General features: G+C 37.0%; 1 protein-coding gene across 6 annotated transcripts in view; it reads left to right on the plus strand.

Annotated features, from left to right (window-relative positions):
- Positions 1-24,810, plus strand: part of LOC127847486 (LIM domain-binding protein 3-like) — a 55,097-nt gene extending 30,287 nt beyond the window's left edge. For 3 of the 6 annotated variants that reach the window (XM_052379449.1, XM_052379448.1, XM_052379453.1), the window contains 5 exons: positions 4,161-4,312; positions 7,400-8,535; positions 10,772-10,813; positions 13,941-14,762; positions 21,772-24,810. In XM_052379449.1, the coding sequence (XP_052235409.1) occupies positions 4,161-4,312; positions 7,400-8,535; positions 10,772-10,813; positions 13,941-14,762; positions 21,772-22,181 (2,562 nt within the window). In that variant the 3' untranslated portion in view covers positions 22,182-24,810. Of the gene's footprint in view, positions 1-4,160; positions 4,313-7,399; positions 8,536-10,771; positions 10,814-13,940; positions 14,763-16,105; positions 16,133-21,771 lie in introns of all 6 variants that reach the window. The other 3 variants (XM_052379454.1, XM_052379450.1, XM_052379451.1) reach the window with 3 other exon arrangements.
- Positions 24,811-26,578: the final 1,768 nt, after the last annotated feature.

Raw genomic sequence — 26,578 nt, forward strand, 5'->3', positions numbered from 1 at the left:
TGTGTCGTACGGAAGTACAAACTGGCAACTATTTGCTCTCTCTCTCTCTCTCTCTCTTTCTCTCTCTCCCTCTCTTCTCTCTCTCTCTCTCTCTCTTTTCTCTCTATCTCTCTATCGCTCTCTCTCTCTCCTCTCTCTCTCCTTTCTCTCTATCTCTCGCTCTCTCGCGCTCTCTCTCGCGCGCTCTCTCTCGGTCTCCTCTCTCTCGCTCGTCTACTCCTCTCTCTCATCTCGCGCTCTCGCTCTCTCTCTCTGTCTGCTGTCGCTCTCGCTATATATAGAGTATAGAGACGAGAGAGAGAGATATATAATATAGATATAGAGTAGATATAGGAATAATATATATAGATATATATATATATATATATCTCTATATATATATAGATATATAGTATAGATATATATATCTATATATATATATAATGGGGAGCATAAAAAATCACTAACATAAACTACATGTGTAATAAAACGTTAGGGAAAAGCGTGTGTGACTATTCAGAACCTTTTCAAAATTAATACCAGTACTTGTAAATGTACCAAAGCATATTCAACATCATGACGCAATATAATTAAACAAATATTCGGCTCGATAATGACATTTTTAAAGCTTTGTTGGCATTTTCTATTCTTCTCTCTAACTTTCGATTGCTTATCTTCATCCATCTATGCCATCGGTGTGAAATAAATCTTCGTACGGTTACGCTCTTGCCTTAACCAAAGCATATTCAACATCATGACGCAATATAATTAAACAAATATTCGGCTCGATAATGACATTGTTACAAAAAGATATCGATCCTTTCACTAGTCACATATGTTAAAACCTACTGAAACAATGCCAAACCGTTCATAGCAGAATTGATGCGATATGAAACTTTGCGTTAGATTGGAAATGTAATTTGGCAGTTAAAATGTCTGTTAAGCTTGTCACTTCATTCTCATTTGACTGCATACTCGTACTAGGCTGTGGTAATACTTCATTTCCTCTATCGCCAAGGCTCTCTCTATCACTTCCTTTCTGCTGTTGTTTCTTCTTTTTAAAGCTTTGTTGGCATTTTCTATTCTTCTCTCTAACTTTCGATTGCTTATCTTCATCCATCAATGCCATCGGTGTGAAATAAATCTTCGTACGGTTACGCTCTTGCCTTAACCATTCTTCCTCTCCTATATGCTGTTTCTTTCGCTCTCAATATTCTCGCATACGCTGCGCTTTTGATTTCGCCATCCTGAAACAACTTGAAGTATTTGTCATGCAGTAAATGGGTTTAACTCAAGTTAAACCCAAGTGCGAAAATGTTAAAATTAGAAATAATGACCGGGACGAATTAAAAGTAATGGACGGGACAATGAGATGATCACTTATAATGCTAATATTGTCATATATGTTCATGATTTTACAATATGTTCAAACAGACATGAAATAGAACTGCTGCTAAAATGGCACTGTACAGTGTTAATATGCTTTATTTATGTTTCCTTTCAGCAAAAGTTATGTGTAGTAAAATTCCCATGCCTCAACTAAATTGTATTTGAAATGAATAGTATGCATAATTACCCTCCCATCTAAATATTATTTCAACGTGGTAAAAATGACATTCAATATCATATGTTTATGTAAAAACCATCGCCGAAGTGCCGTTTATAGAAAAGCACACAATATGTGTCTTATAAATGAGGGTATTTTATTAGATAATTGACGTTGCACACCTAGTAATTGACGGGACAGTTTTGTTTATGTATTTGCACGTGTTATGTGCCTGAGGCAGTAGAACAGACTATGCAAAATGGTGTATACACATGCTCAACACAAAATAAAAATACAATAATAATTATTTCAAAATATATGTTGTAGTAATCGGCGTTCAAGCACTTACCTATATTTATGAAAGTTCAAATGAACTGTAAAGATTTTGAAATTCTACCGCCATTCAAACATTTGTCAACATCCGGTTTAATTTATCCCCACGCACATAAGTTAACCTAATTTTACAACTACCGGCAAGAAATGAGCGCTATATCAATATACACTGGTGCCCTTCGTCTCGTCGATTATGTCCCGCTCATTACTTACCTTTTGTTTAAAATGCAAAATTGACCAGTTTTCTCCCAAAATGAATAAATAAACATTATGAATATACTTGTTAGCAATATAAATTTGATTGAGCATATCCGATAGATGCATATTACTTATTGTAGGACGCCTTAGACTGACGGACTCGTCCATTATTTTTTTTTAATTACGGAACAAAAAAATTAAATAAACGTAAATAAATAAATCTGCGCACTTAGCACTCGATACTTGCTACCGTTTGGAGATGATTCAGTGCATCATCGCAATGACTCATCCATTACTTCACATTTGGCAACACATTCAAGCAGCTCGATATTTTTTCAAAACAATGTGTTTTATTAAAATTAACGATTTTATTGTTTGTAAAGCATCTCAAACTTGCTTAAGAAGTATATTTAAGATATATTTCTAAATAAACCTGGTAAGATTGTGCACAAAAGTGAGTGTTTATTTCATCGGCGACATTGGGTTTTTGCTGAACCCGCTCCTAACAAAACATCGTGAACACATATTTTTGCAATGTTGATGATGTTTTCTTTGGTTTTAAAAGTGTCAGGATATGTTCCTTTTCCTTTATTGGAAAATCAATAGTATACTCTATTACAAGGTATGTGGAATGGCGTGCGGTCATTTAAAGGCTGGAGAGACACCGATTGTCCGTTAAAAAATGGAATGCGTGTTATACGGTTTATTGCTTTATTGATAACCGTGACACTACAGTCACTTATTAATATCTTAGTTAGAAGGTGATTTTTCAAGCGGTTCCGTAGTGTAGTGGTTACCAGCTCGCTTCACATGTGCCCCAAGGTTCGAGCCCCAGTAGAATCAAATTATTTTATTTAAGTTGTATGTGAACTTTTTGTTTTGATGTAGACATTTCTGCTTAAATAAATATGCTGTTTTATTGTAACCATTTTTTGTTTTCATTATACCCAAGACATATATGTGTGAAAGGGTGGGGGGAGGTTCGTAAACACATTAAAACTTTTACAGTGTTTTCATATCAATGAGTACTCAACCCCAATCGTAAATGAGCAACGTAAGAATAAGTTCAGAATCATCTCCACTTGAAGTTGAGAAAAATATGAAAATACGCTTACAAGATGAAGCAGACAGAGTTCTGTTCCATTAATCAAAACTGCACACGGTCGCCAGTAAAAAAAGGAGACCAATGTAAATAAAATGAAATATTTGGGGGTTACAACACAAAATCATAGATAATGGCTATTTGGGGGTTAAACACAACATCATAGATAATGGTTATTTGGGGGTTATAACACAAAATCATAGATTATGGTAATACCAGTATCTTTTTCTATTTTGTTAAAAATAATCGGCCAATATATTAATATTTACAGTAGAAAAAAAATCGTTCCATGTAACTTCATTGAGTGCCTTTTACACTGAAATTCCCGACGCCCTTTGATGCTTTGCATCAATACTTATCTTGTAGACAACTGTTTTACCATATGTATCCGGCTATGGCTAGGCTAGTATGCTTTGCCATATGTATTCGGCCACGGATAGACTTTTGTAAACAAATGTTTTTTCCAACGCATATTTTGATTCTGTCCCTTTACCACTATCAGTGAGTAAGGAGTTAAGATTGCTTTTGGGAGAAATTCCAAGTGTTACCTGTTTTCCAAAGGAAAACAAAGCTGACAGATTTACTGATCTTAATTACAAACACATATGTTGATTTTTTATGCACTCCATATATCATTTGTCAAAGACATGTTTGCACAAAGGGCTTATATCCATGAAGTGCCGTATGCTGTTCTGGACTTTCATTAAATGGTAAATCATGCAAAACATTTGAATAGAAAACAACTAATTATAATTTAAATATTAGACTACAGTGAAAGTAAAAATGGACAGCATCGTTAAAGCAATGTACATTTAATGCAGGTTTCTAACTATCACTTGACATGTACTTAAAAGAACACATATTAAATTTGTTTACAGGTAAACCCTTCAAAGAAATGTGTGTGCTGGTGAATGTGTGTGTGTGTGTGGGGGGGGGGGGGGTTGCTTTTCAACTGTTCGTTGGTCGTTTCCTTTTTCGCACTCACATTTTTTTCACTTTCAGATTCGGAAGAACAGCCATTCAAGCCAGGCCGGACTCCAGGAAGGTGACGTCATCCTTGCTATAAATAGGTATCCAATGAACGGACGGAGTCACCAGTCCGCCATGGATGTCGTTGAAATGGCCACTGACACACTGGTGTTTGAAGTGTCAAGGTAACAAGCGCGTTTGAATATTGAAAATAATGCATATTACTTTCACAAAACTAAATACGCTCTTTTCATTGCGACACCTGTAAGTAATGTGCGATTTAACTCATAAATTAAGTCTCGTTTATCAAACTACCTTTTGAACAGTGGTTGAAGAACCATATAATATCTAAAATAAGTAATGCATCTGTAACTATAGTTTTTAGCTCATCTATTTTTTGAAAAAAAAGAGCTATTGTCATCATCTTGGCGTCGGCGTCGGTGTTCGGTTAAGTTTTGCGTTTAGGTCCACTTTTCTCATCAAGTATCAATGCTATTGCATTCAAACTTGGTACACTTACTAACTATCATGAGGGGACTGGGCAGGCAAAGTTAGATAACTCTGGATTGCATTTTGACGGAATAATGTGCCCTTTTTATACTTAGAAAATTGAAAATTTTGGTTAATTTTGTGTTTAGGTCCATTTTATTCCTTCAGTATCAAAGCTATTGCTTTCATACTTGCAACACTTACTTTCTATCATAAGGGGACTGTGCATGCAAAGTTTTGTAACTCTGACTGGCATTTTGACAGAATTATGTGCCCTTTTTTATACTTAGAAAATTGAAAATTTGGTTAAGTTTTGTGTTTTGGTCCACTTTTTTCCTAAAGTATCAAAGCTATTGCTTTCATACTTGCAACACTTACTAACTATCGTAAGGGGACTGTGCATGCAAAGTTTTGTAACTCTGACTGGCATTTTGACGGAATTATGGGCCCTTTATACTTGAAAATTTGGTTAAGTTTTGTGTTTTGGTCCACTTTACCCCTTAATTATCATAGATATTGCTTTCATACTTGGAACACTCGCAAACTATCATAAGTGTAAAGTAAAGGACAAGTTGCAAGTTAACTCTGGTTGTCATTTTTACGGAATTATGGCCTTTTTTTTTACTAAGTAACTTTGAATATATGGTTACATTTTGTGTTTAGATCCACTTTACTTCTAAAGTATCAAGGCTATTGCTTTTAAACTTCAAATACTTTCATGCTATCATGAGGGTACTGTACCTGGCAAGTTGAATTTTACCTTGACCTTTGAATGACATTGACTCTCAACTTCAAATTATTACATTTTGCTAGAATTGCCATAACTTCTTTATTTATGATAAGATTCGATTGATACTTTGACAAAACAACTCTTACCTGACATACCACAATAGACTCCACCCAAACCATCCCCCACGCCCCCTCCCCCGAATCCCCCCTCAATCCCCCACATTATTATTTTATTTTTTTTAATTAAAGATCATCTTATAAATGACCACCACACCCTCACACTATACCCCCCACCCCCACCCCCCCAAAAAATAATTTTATGCGCCCGGTAGGGTGGCATATAGCAGTTGAAATGTCCATCAGTATGTCAGTCAGTCTGTCCGTTCTTTGGCCATAACTTTTTCACTTTTGAAGATAGCAACTTGATATTTGGCATGCACGTGTATCTCATGGAGCTGCACATTTTGAGTGGTGAAAGGTCAAGGTCATCCTTCAAGGTCAAATGTCAAATTTATGGTGTCTGTCCGTCCGAAAACTTTAACATTGGCCATAACTTTTTCAATATTGAAGATAGCAACTTGATATTTGGCATGCTTGTGTATCTCATGAAGCTGAACATTTTGAGTGGTGAAAGGTCAAGGTCATTGTTCAAGTTCAAATGTCAAATATATGGCGTCTGTCCGTCCGAAAACTTTAACATTGGCCATAACTATTTTAATATTGAAGATAGCAACTTGATATTTGGCATCCATGTGTATCTCATGAAGCTGCACATTTTGAGTGGTGGAAGTTCAAGGTCAAGGTCATTCTTCAAAGTCAAGGTCATCCTTCAAGGTCAAAGGTCAAAAATAATTATCAAAGCGGCGTTCTCATAAAGCTGCACATGTTTAGTGGTGGAGGTTCAAGGTCAATGTCATTCTTCAAGGTCAAGGTCATCCTTCAAGGTCAAAGGTCAAAAATAAAATAAAATCAAAGCGGCGTTATCATGAAGCTGCACATTTTGAGTGGTGGAAGTTCAAGGTCAAGGTCATCCTTCAAGGTCAAGGGTAAAAATAAAATAAACAAAATTCAAAGCGGCGTTATCATGAAGCTGCACATTTTGAGTGGTGGAAGTTCAAGGTCAAGGTGATCCTTCGAGGTAAAAAAAATTATTAAAGCGGCGTTCTCATGAAGCTGCACATTTTGAGTTGTTGAAGTTCAAGGTCAAGGTCACCCTTCAAGGTCAAGGTCATCCTTCAAGGTCAAAGGTCATCAAATAAATAAAATGAAAGAGGCGTTCTCATGAAGCTGCACATTTTGAGTGGTGGAATTTAAAGGTCAAGGCATTCTTCAAGGTTAAGGTTATCCTTCAAGGTCAAAGGACAAACAAATAATAATTTCAAAGCGGCGTTATCATGAAGCTGCACATTTTGAGTGGTGGAAGTTCAAGGTCAAGGTCATCCTTCAAGGTCAAATGTCAAGAAAATAGTATTTCAAAGCGACGTTCTGATAAAGCTGCACATTTTGAGTGGTGGAAGTTCATGGTCAAGGTCATCCTTCAAGGTCAAAGGTAAAAAAACAACATTTTTTTCAAAGCAGCGCAATAGGGGGCATTGTCTTTCATACAAACACATCTCTTGTTGTTTTTTTCAAACATGATTAAAAAACACAAATATTTTTTATTATTATTTTATTTTTGAAATACCGTCCAACCATCCTACCAAAGAATCCCCCCCCCCCCCCCCAAAAAAATATATTTTTGTTTGCATTTTTTTGCATTTTTGGAAGATAATGTAATAAATGACCACACCCCCACACTATACACCCCTCTCGACTCCACCCCTCCCTCCTTTGTGATTGAAATTGAGAAAGGTCCCTACACCTTTAAAAAGAAAAATAGATGAGCGGCCTGCACCCGCAAGGCGGTGCTCTTGTTTTATATGCTGCTGCTTACCTTTAACTCTTTTTCTTCTTTTCAGTGGTGATTTTGTTACGTGAATTTCTGTTACGCCTGCTTACTGACTATAATAACACATTATTCACATATGAGTTTCAATGTTCCTACTATATTTTAGGACCGGACGCGGAGCCTCCGTGCCGCTGGATCCGCAGCGCCATCCACGGATCATCCCCATGGTTTCAGGTCCTCAGAACGAGGCTCCGGGCATCGTCACCTCCGCACACGCCGACTACTCCACAACTTCCGGTGACACGCGGACGGACTATCACACTGACGAGTATGTTCTAAAGACGGACGATGGAAGGAGAATCACTAAGACGGTCACACAACGCACAACGCGCCGCTTTTCCGGATCTAGCGGTCCCTCACCGGCGGCAAGTCACTCGAGTCTGGTTTCAAATGATTACGGGAGTTTAGACAGGCGGTCCCGTCCGACGATGTGGACGCCGCCGTCGCAGCGGTCGGGGGGCTCAAATCTTCAAAAATCGCAAAGTTTGCTCGACGTCCATTTTGGTCACCGGCTGTCTACACCGCTGTCAGGTCACTCCCGGAGTTTCTCTCAGTCCCCAGCGCGACCGAGGTTGAGGTCGGGCTCTGTGGAGACGAGCACCCGTGTCAATAAAGAGAACCGCGATCCATTAATTGCCAAGGAGCAGGCAAAATGGGAGGCGACACATACACAGGAAGTCACACCGTCATATAAATTAACCAACATTGGAGTTAATAGGTACGTCCCTCCGAAAGTAAACGATCCGAAATACCCGATGTTTGATGTTCCAAAAGTGAGCAAAGCAATTTGGACCCCGCCTAAAATAAACGAGCCGGAACAAGATATTTTTAAAAGCAAAAAGCGGGGCCCGCCAGTGCCGCCTAAACCCGTTTCCCCCGCACCGTCTCCTATTCCGTTTCACCCCGCAGAGCGGATACTGGCCGGCGTCGAGTTTCACCATCCGGGCATGATCCGACCTCCGCCACAGCCGCAGACACTTCCGGCTCCACCACCGCCACCGATGCCTGTCGCTCCCCTTGCGGCGACGCCCAAATTCAACGTCGTTTCCTTGGACAAGCTTAAGACGTCGACGCCGCACGAAAACGGTTACGGATATGACTATCCGGACCCGACAACATTATATCGCCCGGACCATTTACCGGTATTCGGGCCCAAGGTGATGTTCGATGCAGGAGACGACAGCGGGCTGCTGGCCTCCCCGACCCGGGATGCGTTCAGTGATATATCAGGCCACAGCAAAAGTAAGTCATGGTGTTTGTTTATTTTTATATTGTTTATTAATGATTGTGCATTTTTAATTCATTAGTTTGGGTATATTTTTCGTTGCTATAAGTATATTATTCACTGAATAACATATTTTGTTGCGGGATTTTTTCTCTTGGCATAAGATCGAAATCATCACGTATAGAATATTTTCATTTACCGAAAGGTAGGGGGGGGGGGGCTTTATTGGAGACCAGTTTCCGTCGTTCGGTCTGTCTGTCTGTTCAGAACCTTTTGCCGAAGGTTACTATCCCATGTTTTAAGGGTTTCGAAGTAACTTGGCGCACACTACCCACCTACATGAACCCCATGCACTGAGGGATTTTAAAATTACTTGGCATTAACGCTCACCCATATGGATATCATATGACTATCTTCAAGGTCAAGGCTCTCATTAGAGGTAGAAGATCAAACTACATCCGATAACACATCCATATGATTACCATGTATTTAAGGATTTAAAAGAACATTACGGCTTTAACTACACGAGACGGATTTTCGCCAACACGCAACAAATAGGGACCTTGAAGGTTATGTAACTTTAAGATCAAGCATATAGATACAGCATTTATTGTCAAAGCTGTTTGCTCGTGCGGTATCTGGGGGAATTATTCATTTTCAATGATAGCGCTAATTATCACCGTTAGTCATAATCGTAGTCGTCATTATCAGAGTCATCTTAGTTTTCGTCATCATTGCTACAATTTAGCACATTCGGCATTGTTATGTATTCGTTATAACTGGGACGCCTTTACCAACATAATATCCATAATTGTTGTATTCGTCGTAGCTGTTACCGTCACGAGCAACAGCATGGGAGGCGGTCTTTTCGAAAACCACATATTTTAAAATACACCTTTCTGTTTGCCGAGCATTGCATGTTCCCTCTTCAGCTGTGATAGGGGGAATAACGCCATAATGGCATTTTTATAGCTAAGTAAACAGTTGTCTAAAGCTGAGAAGGGCAAGTATGCAGAACATATCACTGATGTTTGCTATGTATTTCGCATTCTTTTCTGAGATCGTAGTTCTGGTACCTGAATGCTCGTTTATTTTGAGTATGTTTCTGCGTGTACGTGCATGTCTAAGTAATACATGTATATCACAGTTTGCCGTCTTGTAGTAACTTGAATGTTTGATAGTTTAGAAAATATTCGTGTTGACCCTGACGCCGCTGCTTCTGCTGATAATGATGGTGATGATGATAAATATTATGATGATTGAAAATAACCATTTGGTCATGCATTTCTTTTTGTGTGAACATGTATGTAAATGATTCCCAGTCTTGTTGCTATTGACGTCTGCGAAGTTTGAAAAATAATTTAAATAAAAAGTCGTTTAAACACACTTATAGAATCTTGCAGCCCGTTTGCCGTGTGGGTTTGTAATAAGCATGTATGGCCAATCATTAACATCATGATCCAATGGTTACGCATGCGATATCACATGCAGATGTCATTTCAATAGCGTAGTAAATAGTTGCTATCAAAAACCATTCGTGGTTAGATTAAAGCGGCCTTTTCACAGATTTTGACATGCATTGAAGTTTGTCATTAAATGCTTTATATTGATATATGTAAACATTGGATCTAAAAAGCTCCAGTAAAAAATCAAGAATACAATTTTAAAAAGAAAAAAAGGTAACCCCCAACAGGGCTCGAACCACTGACCCCTGGAGTCCTGGAATTAAAGTTAAACATTAAGACCACTCGACCATCCGTGCTCATACAATGAAGGATATATTTTATACTTTATAAAAGCAATCCTTGTAATTTCACAAAATATAAAGAAAACAACAGAACTCTCCAAATTATTCAATCGTTTCGCGTTGCAACGCTTTATAATGTTCAGGTTTTTAAATCGTCAAAAGATGCATATAATGGCTATTTTAGAGCATGGTAAATGTTCAGTATTACTGTTTCCTCACAAATATCATAACTAAAACGAAAATTTGCGAATCAGACACAACTTGTTAAAATTGTGTCAATTTACAAAAACGTGAAAAGGTCCCTTTAACAGCAAAACGCCTTGACATAATGAATGTCTTGATTGGTTGAGAAACTGACACCTGTGATTTAATTGAAAGGTCAACAAAACATGACCACTTATGCTATGTCGTCAGATCCGAACAGCGACATAAAATCGATCGAATATAAGGATGTGATTTTGATGTGAGTGCATGTATTCCTTGAACGTGCATGTTGTTATTTGCAGCAGACGACGGAGCTGATGGCACATCCGGGACGACAAATAGCGGTAAATCTCGTACCAGACGAGATGTGTTATGGTGTTGGAGGTAGTTGGTGGTGGTGGGTTTCTAGTATAATTGTTGTTTGCGTATTAAAAACAAGTATTGTCTCTGTTAATCGGTGATGGGTTTTATCAAAGATAAATCTTTAAGTGAGAGAAAAAGTAAAATAGTACGTAAACAAAACCTTTGATGACATTGACTGTAGCGTCCACATCTTTTGTTCGTCCAAAAGGGCATACACAATATGTTTTAGCTGTTGATGTTTTTCTTTCGCATCTTGGTTATCAAATCGCATCGTATGTCTAATAATGCGATTAATGCGATTGATGACACAACTCGGGGTAACAAACCAATAACACAGCTTTTATGCTCGATTATCTCGCTTATTACTGCATATGCCCGGTATAACTTATGTTTCCCGACGTGAACATTTATTAGTGCGCATGCTCAATTAATTAACGGCTGATTGTGAGATTTATTAAAACTGTGTTATTTTAAAGCATGACCATATATTCCCTGTTTTAGTCACAAACATAACTAAATCAAAAGGGTCATTCAATGAATGTCTTCTTGAAGCAGTTGTTCAATATAGGATTATGGTTGCTTTGAAGTTATGTGGTATTTCTCGTTTCACAATTTTACGTCTTTTGAAGACTTTTAACTTCTTAAGCACCAACTTAAAATGAATGATGTGAAACGTACAAGTTAGCGTTGTTTTTCGATAAAATGATAATGTGAGGTTGTCATCGTTTGGGCATAGGTAACTGTCGAGGCCCTTTTTTAGCGTTTCGACGATTTGTCTCGAGCCCAAATTTGTGAGTTATTTTAAGTTTCCTTTCGTTTATTAAGAATCTTTATTTTATTCTTTCCGATGGTTTAGAAAGAAATATCAGTGAATTAAAACTGATATTTCATTGTTTCAAACAGTGAAAAATAACCGTGAAAACAGTGTTTTTAGATATCTTTGGATTCCCCATTGTGAACCCCAATGTTACCGAGGGCGATTACTCTGCATTGAATGTTTATAAAAACATACGGATAAGCTTCCCTTGAACCATCGTCGGATACCCACGACTAATTCATTCCGTTACTCTCCAGCATTAGCCGTGGGACAATACAAGCAATACACGCCGTTTTGACCTTAACTGTAACCTTTCAGTAGACCAATGAAATTGCAGTTTACAAAAAGAATTTCGCTTTGGAGGTGTCAATGCTTCGCCTGGATAATTGCGATTTGATACACCAAGCTTTTCCTTCCACCTGTCCGAGTACTTAAAAAGACATCGCGCCCATGTAAGAGACTAGAGATACTTTTACTCTGAAAGTCGTTTAAATTCTCAATTTTTAAGTATACGCATGAACGAAGAAATTCCATTTCTACGGACGACGCAATTTTGACAACAAACTCGTCTCTATAGTACGAGTTGTATCATTGGTAAAACATATCCTCGTGAAACCGTGAGGGATCCAATGAAATTACTGGATTTGACACACCCTAAAACGGTGAAAAGAGCTCGCAATGTCCCACGGTCGATAAATGGAGAGTAACGGAATGGGTCGGACGTGGGTATCCGACGATGCCCTTGAACATACATGTAACAACATTTCGGGGCGCCCAACGGGGATTAATGTAGTCCGCAATGACAAAAAATACTAAAATAATCATTTGTAAGCGTAAAATTAAAAGTAAATTTGTTGGATTTGGTGGAATATCGATTTTAAATCACAAATGAGTATATATATCGACATTTGACCAAATCCAACAAATATCCTCTATATATGTTACGTTGCGAAACGATGCCATTATGTTTGCAATATCTTTATCGATTTAATCAATGGTTGGCTATTCGTGATACGAGTCACGACTGGACACGAATTACATAAATTTTGACTGACATACTTCATTTAGTATTGAGATCGCAATGGAACGAAACATGGCATTTTTCTCTAGAATAAGATCGACTTCGATCACCACGATTCAGAAATACGAATCGATGACAATCGCTGCGTTTTGTTACGATACGATAAGAACTGATACGCTGATCCCATTTACAATGTATCATACTTTATCGTGTTCACCGAACACATTGTTTTGAACCGTTAACAAAACAGCAACGATGCACACGATTTACTTATAGATTGGATAGACATAATGCAATCTGAAAGGATCATCGCAAAAAAATAGCCGAGTTGGACCACGATTAAAATTTCGGTTTCGTCAGTCGTGTTTGTGGGAACGTAGAATACTGTAACTTTTCCTAGTCAATGTAAAACTCATAAGTTCGTTTATATTAATTGAAATACCAATATACATAGAGATTTAGATATTGCCATAATTGGGCGTTGATGATCATATTTAACGAATCGTTTTTTCTTCTTTGAAAAAAAAACCACACAACGTATTTCTCACTTTTGAGAACAGTGTTAGATCTTGTGTTTCACACATCACCGTCGTTTGCTCCACATTTTCTGTGAACTTCATGACCACTTGATTTGATTTTGCATGAAATGAGCTAATATTTTCCTGGCCTACCCACGTATACCCCAATTTATCACAATCGCATCTGCACAGTTGGTATTGAGCCATGGGATAATTCACGTTTGTGAAAAATAAAATATGTGAAAAAAAAACCATCTCTTAGAGCTTAACGCTGTTGTAATCAATTTCCAAATTTGATCGTTACATCTATAAACAGATATTATACTGTTAATAAGCATGCCTACTGTATATCGATCACAGTTTTTCTTGCCTGTATGGCGACACTATCTGTATACACTTACATTAATTGGCCTTGCAATATTTTTTTTTAATATGTATTATCCATTAAAGAAAAGAGTCCTTACTCTCCATTTCTTTCATCACAAACCCATCTTTTCTATTGCAGCCAAAATCAAAATTATTGTACGTTTCTAACATATGTAGGCGATACATCTCGAAGAAAGACCAAAGAAAACCGCATATATTAGTATTTTATTCGTAATATTTCTTACTTAATCATCCGAACAACTGTTACCGAACAATGTCAGCGATACTTACGCCTACCCCAGTGCACTCATTACTCCTAATTTGCATAGGCCTGTAAGGCACATTGCACTTATTGTTAGTAAGCATGATGTATCTATTCTTTTCAGAAAAAATATTTTCGGACTCGGCCTTCTACGACGACTCTACGAACAGGTTTCCGACGATTGACGAGCAGATGTCAATGTGTAAGAAGATAGCACAGTCTCTGACGTCATACGCGAATAAGCGCGCAAGAGGCGCGCGCATGTTCGCCAAACGCAGACGTCGCTCTGATAAGTGGATAATAGAACACAGCCAGTTTGGCAGCGAGTTTTCTTCGTCGACGGGAGATGTGGCGGACTTGAACGAACTTGACAGCGAGCTGTACTACGACGACGGTGGAAACAAGCCGTTATTTTCATTTCGGATACCGAAAGTAGCGGGACTCGTTAGCGACGGTCAGAAAATGAGCTTGTCTAAATCCGAGTTCGAGCGTCTACGACTAGTGGCGCCCAAGGTCGACCACCACGGCGTCTCTCCGAACCAGTGCTTTAGTATCGCCGCTGATCTGCACAAAGGCGGAAAAAACAAGGGCGCGAAATTATTCGCAAAGCGACAACAGCGCGTGGAAAAGTTCGTGATCGACGAATCGAACGTGATGCACTCGCCAGTGTCGCCGACCACCAAGCTGGACTTTATTGTTAAAAATCCACAGCAGCAGTGGAACCAGAAGAATCCGTGGAACATGGCCGCAGCTTCCGCCGGTTCCGTTGACGACAACAGAGCGTTCCGACCGCAGTCCGCCGTCCACATGCCGCCGCAACCCATTCCGCGCCACAATCTGACGGCGACCAGCCAACCCAATGTCATCAGCGGCCCGAATTTCAATACGAAGGCCCGAGGGTGGGGTGGTTCTGGTCCCGGAGTGCAGCAGCAGTCATACTATAGAGGTAAGGTTGATTTTCACTTGCTGGAAGTGTACTTAAACAATTTAATTCAAGTTTCTCGTTTAAGAAACGAATTTTTGCAATACATGTGACGCAGTATATGTACCGGTAATTCGTTTGCAACCTTCATTTTTTTAAATTATACACCATTATTTTGTTACTAATAATATCTTATAATTATGGGATATATGTTAAGTAGATCATAACTCCATTACAAGACGTCATGTTTTTGAGTGTTTTGTGGAGTGGACGCATTCATCAGCTCATCATAACATAAGTAACGGTATTTTGATTTTGGAACCTTGTCTATCCTGTGTGCTTATAGTGACATATGTTTCTTGTCAATTACTGCCGCCCCGGTGTTACTGATCATTAACAATTGCGAGTGCGCGAGCTCACGGGCGTACTTGGCACTTCGAAACACCACACGAGATCCACTAGGCACACACGATGTCGCTCAGTATTACCCAAGAACCTTATCTCTCATTGATCATAACATAGCGCTGTGCCAAATGCTTAATTATTAGTGACTATAACAACGAGGTGTATCTCTGCAACGTTTATGTGCCTAAATGACATGTACATACAACGATACGCATGCAAGTATATTTGCCACATGTCGGCGAATGATGAGCGACTGGTATACACCTATGTTTTTCGCATCTTCTCGACTTATGTGTATTTCGGGTACACATGACGAATTTGTCTTCGTAAGGCTCAATTCAAGAAATATAATACACAAAGAACATAAAGATACAATTTAAACACATCTATTACACTATTCATTAAAATAAATAAAGGAGCTATGCATACGTTAATAAATGTTTAAGCAATCAACAACACTTGTTAGCTCGGCTGTTTTCGGAGAAAACCCGAGGTATTGTCATAGCCAGCTCGTCGTCCGCCCTCCGCCGTCCGCGTCATGCTAAAACCTTAACATTTTGTTAAGGTTTTGAACACTGGCTCTAAACTCAAAGTGATTCAACCTACAACTTTGATATGTAGCTGCACCTTGATGAGTTATACATGCCACACCCATTTTTGGGTCACTAGGTCAAAGGTCAAGGTCACTGTGACCTCTAAAACAATATTTCCGACAAGCTTTCATTTATTCATAACTGCACCCGCAGCCAATCGTGGCACCCGTTATGCGATGCTCTTGTTGTATATATGTTTTGAGTAAACACGTGCCACCATCGGATTCGCCCACTATTTTAATATTTGTAATACAACATTTAAATGGTCTGTGATGCTTGGTTGTATTTAATGTTTGCTAAGATATGATGTGTGTTGTTTTGCATTGGACGTGTGTGTTTAATGTTTTGCTTGTCTTCGCTTTGCCACAGATTACTAGAATGTCCATAATGCAAAAAGTAAGTATGTTTTCCTTCATCAATTCCCACCATTATGTAGCCCTTTTATCCACTCTTATTAGCCTAAGCCTGACTGTAAAGAAAGAAGCCGTTATATGCTTGTTCATGCAATCACTGGTTATAATAAACTATTCAAAATTTTCTAAGGATCACTTTTTATAGTATGTGTAATTTGAAGTTCACCCCCAGCTAGATTCAACCAGCGTCACGCATCAATGATAAATCAATACATAAAAATAAAATCAAAATCGCACATTCTAATATCAAAACCTGCAAAATAACAAATTAAAATGAACGTAACCCAAAAGTGAAGATAATGTGAAAATCAAAAGTGATCCTTAGCAAATCTTGAGTAGTATATAAGTATTAACACGCATTTTTAGCTCATCTGTTTTTTGAAAAAAAAATTATGAGCTATTGTCATCACCTTGGCGTCGGCGTCTGCGTCAGCGTCGGCATCGGCGTCCGGTTAAGTTTTGCGTTTAGGTCCACTTTTCTCATAAAGTATCAATGCTATTGCATTCAAACTTGGTACACTTACTTACTATCATGAGGGGACTGGGCAGGCAAAGTAAGATAACTCTGGCGTGCATTTTGACAGAATTATGTGCCCTTTTTATACTTAGAAAATTTTGGTTTATTTTTGTGTTTAGGTCCATTTTATTCCTTAAGTATCAAAGCTATTGCTTTCATACTTGCAACACTAACTAACTATCATAAGAGAACTGTGCATGCAAAGTTATGAAACACTGACTGGCATTTTGACATTGTGGTGGAAATTCAAGGTCAAGGTCATCCTTCAAGGTGAAGGTCAAAACAAAAATAATTCAAAGCGGGCTTCTCATAAAGCTGCACATTTTGAGTGGTTGAAGTTCAAGGTCAAGGTCATCCTTCAAGGTCAAAGGTAAAAAAAAATTCAAAGCGGCGCAATAAGGGGCATTGTGTTTCTGACAAACACATCTCTTGTTTTTTTCAAACATGGTTAAAAAACACAAATATTTATTTTTATTATTTTATTTTTGAAATACCGTCCAACCATCCCACCCAAGAATCCCCCCCCCCCATTTTTTTTTTATATATAATTTGTTTTTTGCATTTTTTTGCATTTTTGGAAGATAATTTAGTAAATAACCACAACCCCTCACTATACACCCCTCTCCACTCCACCCCTCCCTCCTTTGTGATTGAAATTGAGATAGGTCCCTACACCTTTAAAAAGAAAAACAGATGAGCGGTCTGCACCCGCAAGGCGCAGCTCTTGTTGGTATGTGAGTCTACCTACATGTAAATGACCTACAGATGGAGTGTAAAATTCGTTCATGTTGATTTTTGACGAAGACAACTATTTTTTATTTTTGCGAAAGGAAATAGTAGCATTTTAAAGGTATAATTTCTTTTTTTCGTTTGGCAGGTACGTGATCTGTTTTTGACAAGGGAAGTAATATTTTTAAAAGGGATATAATCCAAAGTAGAAGCTTCTATTGATAACTAAAGGGAATAGAGATTTGAGACAAAAGTGGATATGGAAATTTTCTCTATAATTATAGTTTTCTGGATGTTATTTTACGCAACGCTCTCAGATATTGAGCTGATGTTTGGTATGCGAGTCTACCTATATGACCTACATATGAAGTGTCAAATTCGTTCCGGTCCGTTGATTTTTATGGGCCTTGGACTAAGAAATTTTGCCTATAATTAACATTTTCCGGAGCTTTTTACGCAACGCTTTCGAATAGTTTGCTGGTATTTAGTATGGGAGTCTACCTACATGAACTAGAGATTAGGCCACGACTTTTTTTTTTATTGGTTTACAAAAATTATTTTGAAAATGGTCCATCGGGCGGTCGAAAAAAAAAAAAAAAAAAAAACATCATTGGAAAAATAAGTTAATACTAATAACATCAGTACAAAGACATCATATCTTTTATAACCTTAACACAGAGACGAAAAATCTAATTATGCAATGAAACACATCTATATCTTCAAATGAAATGAGTCACCTAAAAGCACCTTTTGTAACATCAGGCAATTTTAAACACTCCATTAAATGACATGCGTTCTTCTCCCATTAAAACGAAAAACTGCGCTTCATTTCCGTAATTCGATGCGCACCATTACGCAATGCGATGCCCGTTGCATAAATCTTATATAAGATAAACTACTCATACACAATGTTTGTGTTTGCTCTTATTGGACTTATGACATCGTCCATGAAAAAAAATCGAGGTAGATCGATCCCCGCGTCGTCGCGGTAATGTTTGTTAAAGTTGTTGTTGTCGTGAAAACTCGTTGATTTACAACGCAACACGTCTTTTTTAAACTGACGCGAATTAATACAATCATATTTGTCAACTTGGCTTTTGCTTTATTTTGATAATTTAATCCAAAGTTTAATGTTAGCAAGTGTTTTTACTGAATTGTAAACAAGGAGCCAGTTAAAGTCTTCTGAAAATGTGCAGTCTGTGTGAATTGACAGTTTGACGTCATCAAAGGAAAGCCGCTTGCTGTCTGAAGCAATAAAGCGACAAATTTCGCGCCGACAAAATTGGCTTCCTTTGTCTAGCAATCAACATGCCGAACCAATCGTGCGTTTGTTTCTCAATTGCAATCCTCCAATTTAATAATAGCACGTGCATAGCTCCGCCTTCGAATCTTTTGCAGAGAACGGAGGCGGAGTTTAACGGTTAATTGAGCTAGTATTTTTAATACGCAAGTTGAGTTCCGATTTGCCGAAATTTCTCGGCCCTAAGCATTAAAACGACAAATACATTTATCAATGATTTTCCGAGATATACCGATTTGTTCCGATTTCCAAACTTTCTGTACAGTTCCTATAAACTATGGCGGACGTGTTTACAAAATTCCTAAACACATATATCGTAAATAATGGCAGTGTTTTATTGGATTATTTATACTAATTATCAAATTGCAAGGTAATACTTTTTTATCTACTATAATATCGGGTATGTTTAATATAATAAACATGTTAAACAATATAGTTGCGTCACAGACTCGGAAATAAATTTTGATGCGGTCGACATTTTACTGACGCTGATTTTCCTATTGTCTGTAATTAAATAAATTTTGAGAAGTGCCCATAAAAGGACTGGTACATACTGTGTCACATTGAAAAATATCCCGATCTCTGTAATATATGTGAACCAATCGTTGATTGTACTTACTTGATTTTATTCGCAACCGTACTCAAACCGGATCGTTTTTTTTTTCTCGTTTCGCTCGTTTTTCAGTGCGGTCGGGAATAAAATATATAAAAAAAAGACGATTTTCCGATTTTATTTTTTTTCCCATTTTCCAAAAATTAGGGTCGGCGGTTTTGTAAACCAAGAAATATAAAAGTCGTGGCCTTAAGTGTGGAATTCGTTCCGGTCCATTGATTGTTTGTGTTATGGAGTTATGGTCCTTGGACTTAAAAATTATCTGTATTATACAATTTTTCAGGAGTTTTTTACGCAACGCTTTCAGATATTTAGCTGGGTTTTGGAATTTGAATCTACCGAAACGTACAGATGAAGTGTGAATTTCGTTTTGTTTTCTCTAAAATAGCTTCCGTACGGCTTCAAAGCGCAGAAGGCATTGTTATGTGTGTAAGAAACGCAGTTCTTGTCAGTCCAGCATTAATAAATTGTGTTAATCACATGATAGTTTTTCTTTCAATATGCAACTGAGCTTTTGAACAAAATCTTATCTTTGAGCTAGCTCGACACTTAATTGATACATACATTTTCCATTGGTAAAATGTGTCACATTAAGCGTTCTCGACACTTTATTGTAACATACATTTCACATTGGTAGTATTATTTTAGCTGTAAATGTTATCAAATAGACCTTTGTACCATTGACTTAAAAAAGTAATTTTAGTTGTGCTCAGGTAGAAAACAATATCTAGCTTGGGTTTCAGGTTGTGTTTGTTTTCTGTATCCTATCGTAGCAAGTTTACCTAAAATAATGTATGTGTCGGTGTATGTCAGTTTTTGTTTTCGCTTTTTTTTGTATTGTTGCATGTTGTTTGACTAATTGTGTTTTTAAACGTTGCTTAAAAAGTGCTGATTGTGCATGCTCACGAATGACATCCGTTTGTTTGAAACAAAATGGCTTATTTATTGGAACTATACGGTAATCTTCATAAAACGTAAAATTATATAATGATTTACATTTTATGATCTCAAATTTTTTATATACCACATTATTATTTTTCTGGATATCCTATCAATTCATTTATAAAGCCACAACAAATTGATAAGTGTTCCAAACAATTTAGACACAAAACCATGCAGAAGGCGAGTGAGGTTTATATTATTACTGTCTATATATATCTTCACTAAATACTGCTAAACGAGGAGTCGTGAATTATGTAGGCTATTTCAACATGAGTTTGAAAAACAACAACTCTTAATTAAAAAAAAAATCGGATTCGGAATAAAGTGAACTATGCGGTTGCGATACAAATATAATTTCCCTTTTCAAATTTTAGGTGCGGAAACCCCCGCGAACATCTGATCAGTTTGTTGCGGCCTTATGATCCATATTTAACCAGGTTTTCCGAAGGAAAAAACTGGTTATTAGATTGGCGAATGCGGGCGGGCTGGCTGGCTGGCTGGCGGGCTGGCTGGCTGGCGGGCTGGCGGAATAAGCTTGTCCGGGCCATAACTATGTCGTTCATTGTCAGATTTTAAAATCATTTGGCACATTTGTTCACCATCATTGGACGGTGTGTCGCGCGAAATAATTACGTCGATATCTCCAAGGTCAAGGTCACACTTTGAGTTCAAAGGTCAAAAATGGCCATAAATGAGCTTGTCCGAGCCATAACTATGTCGTTCATCGTCAGATTTTAAAATCATTTGGCACATTTGTTCACCATCATTGGACGGTGTGTCGCGCGAAATAATTACGTCGATATCTCCAAGGTCAAGGTCACACTTTGAGTTCAAAGGTCAAAAATGGCCATAAATGAGCTTGTCCTGGCCATAACTATGTCATTCATTGTGAGATTTTAAAAATATTTGGCACATTTGTTCACCATCATGGGACGGTGTGTCCCACGAAAGAATCACGTCAATATCTCCAATGTCAAGGTCGCCACGACTAAAAATAGATTTAAAAAAAAAAAAACTTACAAAGGGGGTTAATTTTTTTTGGTCATTTCAAAAGTTCAGTTTGAGTTTTCTCCCTTTATCAGATTTTTTTTTCACAATGAAAACCTGGTTTTGTGACAATTTTGTCCCTTGTTTGAGTTTAAATTGACGTGAATATGTGGTGTAATGTCTTAATCATTTTAGTAATGAAAGGGTTTCACCGATTTTGTTACAGATGCAAATAACATGTTACTCCAATTTTTCGTCCGATATGTTTACTTGTGTTCGTTTATTGTACACTCTTAATAAATGTATGTACAAGGCATAATGCCACACATGTTCTTATCCTATTTTTCTTGCAGATCATCACGGCACAATCACTTGATTTCACGCATTTCTAGATAAGTACTTTGATATAAAACCGTCATTTATTTCGATAACTACCCAGTCAATGTTTTCAAAAAGTTAGCATTGCTTTAATAGGTTGTTGTTTCATTGTCCAAGAGGTTTTAAACTTCAACATTTTCTCGTTGCCAATTTTAGAGTCATATGACCCAAAGACAGGAACCAATCGACAGGAATGGTACCAGCATCAATTCGAAGAGCAATCATTTGACCCGGAAAACAATCCAAAACAGTTCGACCAATTCGGTAACTATAATAGGAAGATTAAAGCTTGGCCGGAATCGGATGAAAGAGAATCGAAACCGGAAATCGAGTTTGGAGACTATAACCGTCGTATGAAAGGATTTGTGGAAACCGAGCCTCGTTCTGAACCGAAAGTAGAGTTTGGCGATTATAATCGAAAAATTAAATCTTGGCAGTCCCAGCCAGTTGAAAGCAATTCTACAAGAACTGTAAATACAAGTTATAGTATTCAAACTAATTATAACACTGTCCCACGTGGTTTTGGTCGCCTACAGCAGCAGGAAATCCCTTCGTGTGACTTGTGACGCATTTAATCTTTGATCACGTGGTAACTTATTTCAAACTGTTATTTAGTGGTAATATATGATATTATACCCTTTTCATGTTTGCTCACTGCCAAAATTGGACAGACTTAATCGGTTATGTATTTGTTTGTTTGTTTTCGCTTTGCAGTTTTTTCTTCGTTTCATTATTTATGTGAAAATGATTATTTTATATTATAAGTAAATTCGCGTCTCTGATTTCCATTTGTTTACATGTAAGGTAAATATTTTTGTCGCCATAAGATTTTATAGATTTGATTCCTCATGCTTTCTTCACGTGTATTTAATATAATTAAATTAAATACACGCCATATTTTGGTATTTATAAATGAATTTGTAAATGATTGACGCAAGTAATTGCACAATAATTGCACATTTCTTTTATAAGCAAAACATAACAAACAGAACAACTAGACCAGAACTAAGTAGATTATTTTTCAATGCTATACCAGTTTTCAATGTAATATAACAACTAGGAATACTTTTATCTTTAAAATTTGTTATATAGATGTTGATCGTTTACGTTTGAAAAGTTTTGTTTGGCTGAATAATCGCATAACGTTATTTTATGAAATGACGCTGAAATACCAAGTGGCGTCACGCAAGTTTAACTTCAACTGCATGAGATAAAAAAGATCTGACGGCCATTGTCATGTAATACCATGATTTATAAAACTTGTCCAGGAAAAGTATAAGTAAGCTCGAGTAAGACTCGTTCACTAACATTATCCCTAAATTCGTTAAATAAAATCTGGTATAAAATGACAACATGTACCAGATCCTTTATATCTATTCATCAGAAAACAATTGGCAGTACTACAATCGGTTTTGTTTGCTGATTCTAGCTAGTTCTACATTCCAACACAGAACGTTCTGAGGTCGAGTTCGCACACTCTGCGCTTAGTGGATAATATCAAGGGCAAACCAGGTGTGCTTATTTCTTATTTATACAGAATTGCTACAGATGCAACCTATATTTACGTTGTTAGCAATAAACGAATGCTATGACAAATATTATTCCAAAGTAAAGATTGAATTGACGCAACAAGAATTAGTATATAAGAACATAAAACGGAGAAGTTGTTGCAATAAATTTAATTGTTAAGAAAACAACAACAAGAACAAAACAACAAAAGAAACAAACATGCAACTTTCAACATTTCTAAAATAATGCAATCCTTACACAGTTAATTAAATAAAGAGCTAATGGCTGCATGCTCTCCTTGTTAGTTAGTTGCACTTATTTTATGTCTGAAACATGAGGGCTTAACGAGGCTAATTATGCCTCTGTGTTAGAACTTATACGTACATGCTTTAATATGACTAAATAAGATTTCTTAAAACATTGTGTAGATATATATTGATAATTCGCGAGCTTTTCTATAATTCATGGTTTCCTAACCGTTTAACTGAACACAGAATGTGTATTAGCCCAAATCCGAATCAAATTGATATATGGTGTACCTAATCCCATTTCACAGTCATAGATACTTAAAATGACGGGATTTAAACCGTCTTGTAGCGAATATCATCTCTCTGTGAAATGATGCTGTGTCGTTATATTGTATGTGTTATTTGATCGTTTAATTATGTGTGCTATTCTATGTTATAATTGCATTCAGATACGACGTTAAACAAACGACGTTGGTCCATATTGACGTTATACAATGAGCAAATACATGCCCAATAATTTTTCTTGGGCAATCTGTTAGTACTAATTTTGCTATATTTACTGACGTCATTGTTATAATATCATTTTAAGTACATGTATATCCTTACCCATGAGAGAACATTTATGGATTGATTGTGTTACGGGCTTTTCAATAATTTTATGCCCGGATTGTGGACCTTGCCAACAAATATCATCAACATCTCTAATAGAGGGTTTATAAAGAAGGAGCATATAATAGATCAACTTTTTTATGAAAGTGTTAATACACTGAGTCTTAATATTTGATTGATATAAGTTGTAAGAAAACATGAGCTGAGAACTTTAAAGACTTATAAAAGGACATGAATGTGTACACAAGCTACAGTACATCTAAGCCATTGACTCTATTTTGATTTTGATTGAATGCAAGATGTGAAAATGACTCAGTCAGCAATTTGTGCTTAATATCATTATCAGAAAAAAATAAAAAATAGTCACGTGTAAAAGTATACTTGGTCTTGCCCCCATTCGCTTTCGATCTTTCGCTTAACCAATGACATAAAGAGGGACACGGCACGTAACCAGAAAGCGAGAATTTCGTCTGCGCACGCAAGGTCACGTGAAAATGTCATATCCGGTAGAAATAGGGCTTTTTCGGACTCTTTGAATTTCGTATGTTGATGCATGTATACGTACTAAAGTGAATAAGGTAAATGTACATGAACATGTAAATATTCGTGCGTTACTTTTTTGTTAGGTAATAACGTTTGTACATTTATTTATTTATTTAAAAAAATATTCCTGCGTGTTCCACGTGGTATTATTTGATGGAGTGTTAATAGAAGTGCAATATATAACATGTAATCAGCGGGTGTTCAGTTTTTAACACAGTTGCATCACATGTACACATGTTTGATCTACCCTAGTCGTTATAGCGAATAAAATGACGAAAATTGTAAACTGTTTCTTTGTGTGCTTTTTTTATAAATCATTGCCAAAAAGGGGACGTTCAAAGCAAGCTGTCCGTCCGTCTTTCCGTCTGTAAAAGATTTAAGTAAATGTTATACTTTTATTACACCAAATATATTTGGTTGAAACTTGTAGCAACATTTCTATCAAGGAAATCAATCCTCATAAATTATGCTTTTGGTTTTTATCTAAACATGTTTGCGCCCTTTATAATATATTTCGATTTTGTGTTTCATATTTACAAAAGTATGCAATTAAAACTTCGATTATTTAATCGAATATTTGAGCTTCCGACAAGGCGTCGAAATCCGCGTCTTAATATCTTTTTAAGTATACATACGAACACAGTGAACGTGCTTACACATGTATTATATAAGGCAATTATTTTGCAAGGTAGTGCCGGTTGCCTCAATTGGACGCAACGAAAATTTCTATTTAAACATGAATTTGCTGCAAATAAATTTATTAACGAGTTAAAACAATTCTGGTCTTGTCTTGCATTATCTTGCGTTGCTATGTATCCGCATATAGTGACTTGTGTAGAATTGCATAGTATTGTACATAATTGTGTACCGCCAAGCATTACACTGAGCAGGGGTTATGTTGCCTCGTAGTCTATGCACAACGTAATAGTTTCATTCTTACGTACTGACTACCTACGGATTTAAATTGATACAGGGCGAGCGAAAGAAAATTCATACATTTTGATAAGCGTAATTGTTTGTGGTTCTTGCAAATGTTTATAACTCCGAAGATTTATTAGAATAATTCCCTTTTATACGCCTAGCGAATGAATGTTGTTTATCAAAATTGGTATGCTAGTTAGTGGGAAAAATAGGAAGACGCCAACCAACTTTTAGACCAACTAGTCAAAGGATAAGGTCACATTGTCTTGTAACTTGAAATTCATTCTGTCAACGATCAATGTAGCATGTGTGTATTCCGTAAAACTTGTATCTGCGCGATATGTACAGAGCGCTTCACAGGAGATCATCAAAGTGGTATGCTGATAGAATGAATGTTTATCAATTTAAAGGTGAGCCGGCATCAAGGAGGCTCGTTACTTGAAAGGTTTTTCTTTATTATATGTGTGTTACCGCATTAAGAACGGTTTAACTAACGACCACACACGTTAATATGATTGTTATTTGAGATTTTGTGGCCTGTCGCTTATAGATCAATGTCACAGATGCTTGTTATATGAACCCGTATCCACAAAAGGTCTAGAGAACCTACGACCATATAAATTAGTATAGTGATTAGTCTTAATGCAAAAAGGACATATTTATTATCAAGTCAATGTGTCTTTTCGATATGTAATCAATAATATAAATAAAATACAATCGGCTTTGAAATTATCTGTACTATGTTATGCCTTATTAAATTAAGAACAAAAGGATCAAGCTGATTGGTAACTTATTTCCCGCACCTCCTTTACTATCTCTACCACGTGTAAGTTCTATTGCTTATAGCGCACAATTTTTGCTTGTTACAACACTTAACATGCAGGAAGATGTTGACATAAGCACCCTCAGTGTGGGAGGTATTGAGCATTGCACTTGTCCGTCTGTCCGTCCGGTGGTTTTCAAGCTTGTGTCTTGAACTCCTCCTCTTTAGCTTCTGTGTGGATCGCGCTTAAACTTTTACAATTGAATGAGCTTAATGAGTAGAAGATCGTCAAGGAAGATAATTCGGCAACGAAGATTTTGGTATAACAATCACACATTGCCCCATATATAGACTCACCATTTTGTGTGAT

Source organism: Dreissena polymorpha, chromosome 10 (genome assembly GCF_020536995.1).
Source record: "Dreissena polymorpha isolate Duluth1 chromosome 10, UMN_Dpol_1.0, whole genome shotgun sequence".
Lineage (NCBI taxonomy): Eukaryota > Metazoa > Mollusca > Bivalvia > Myida > Dreissenidae > Dreissena > Dreissena polymorpha.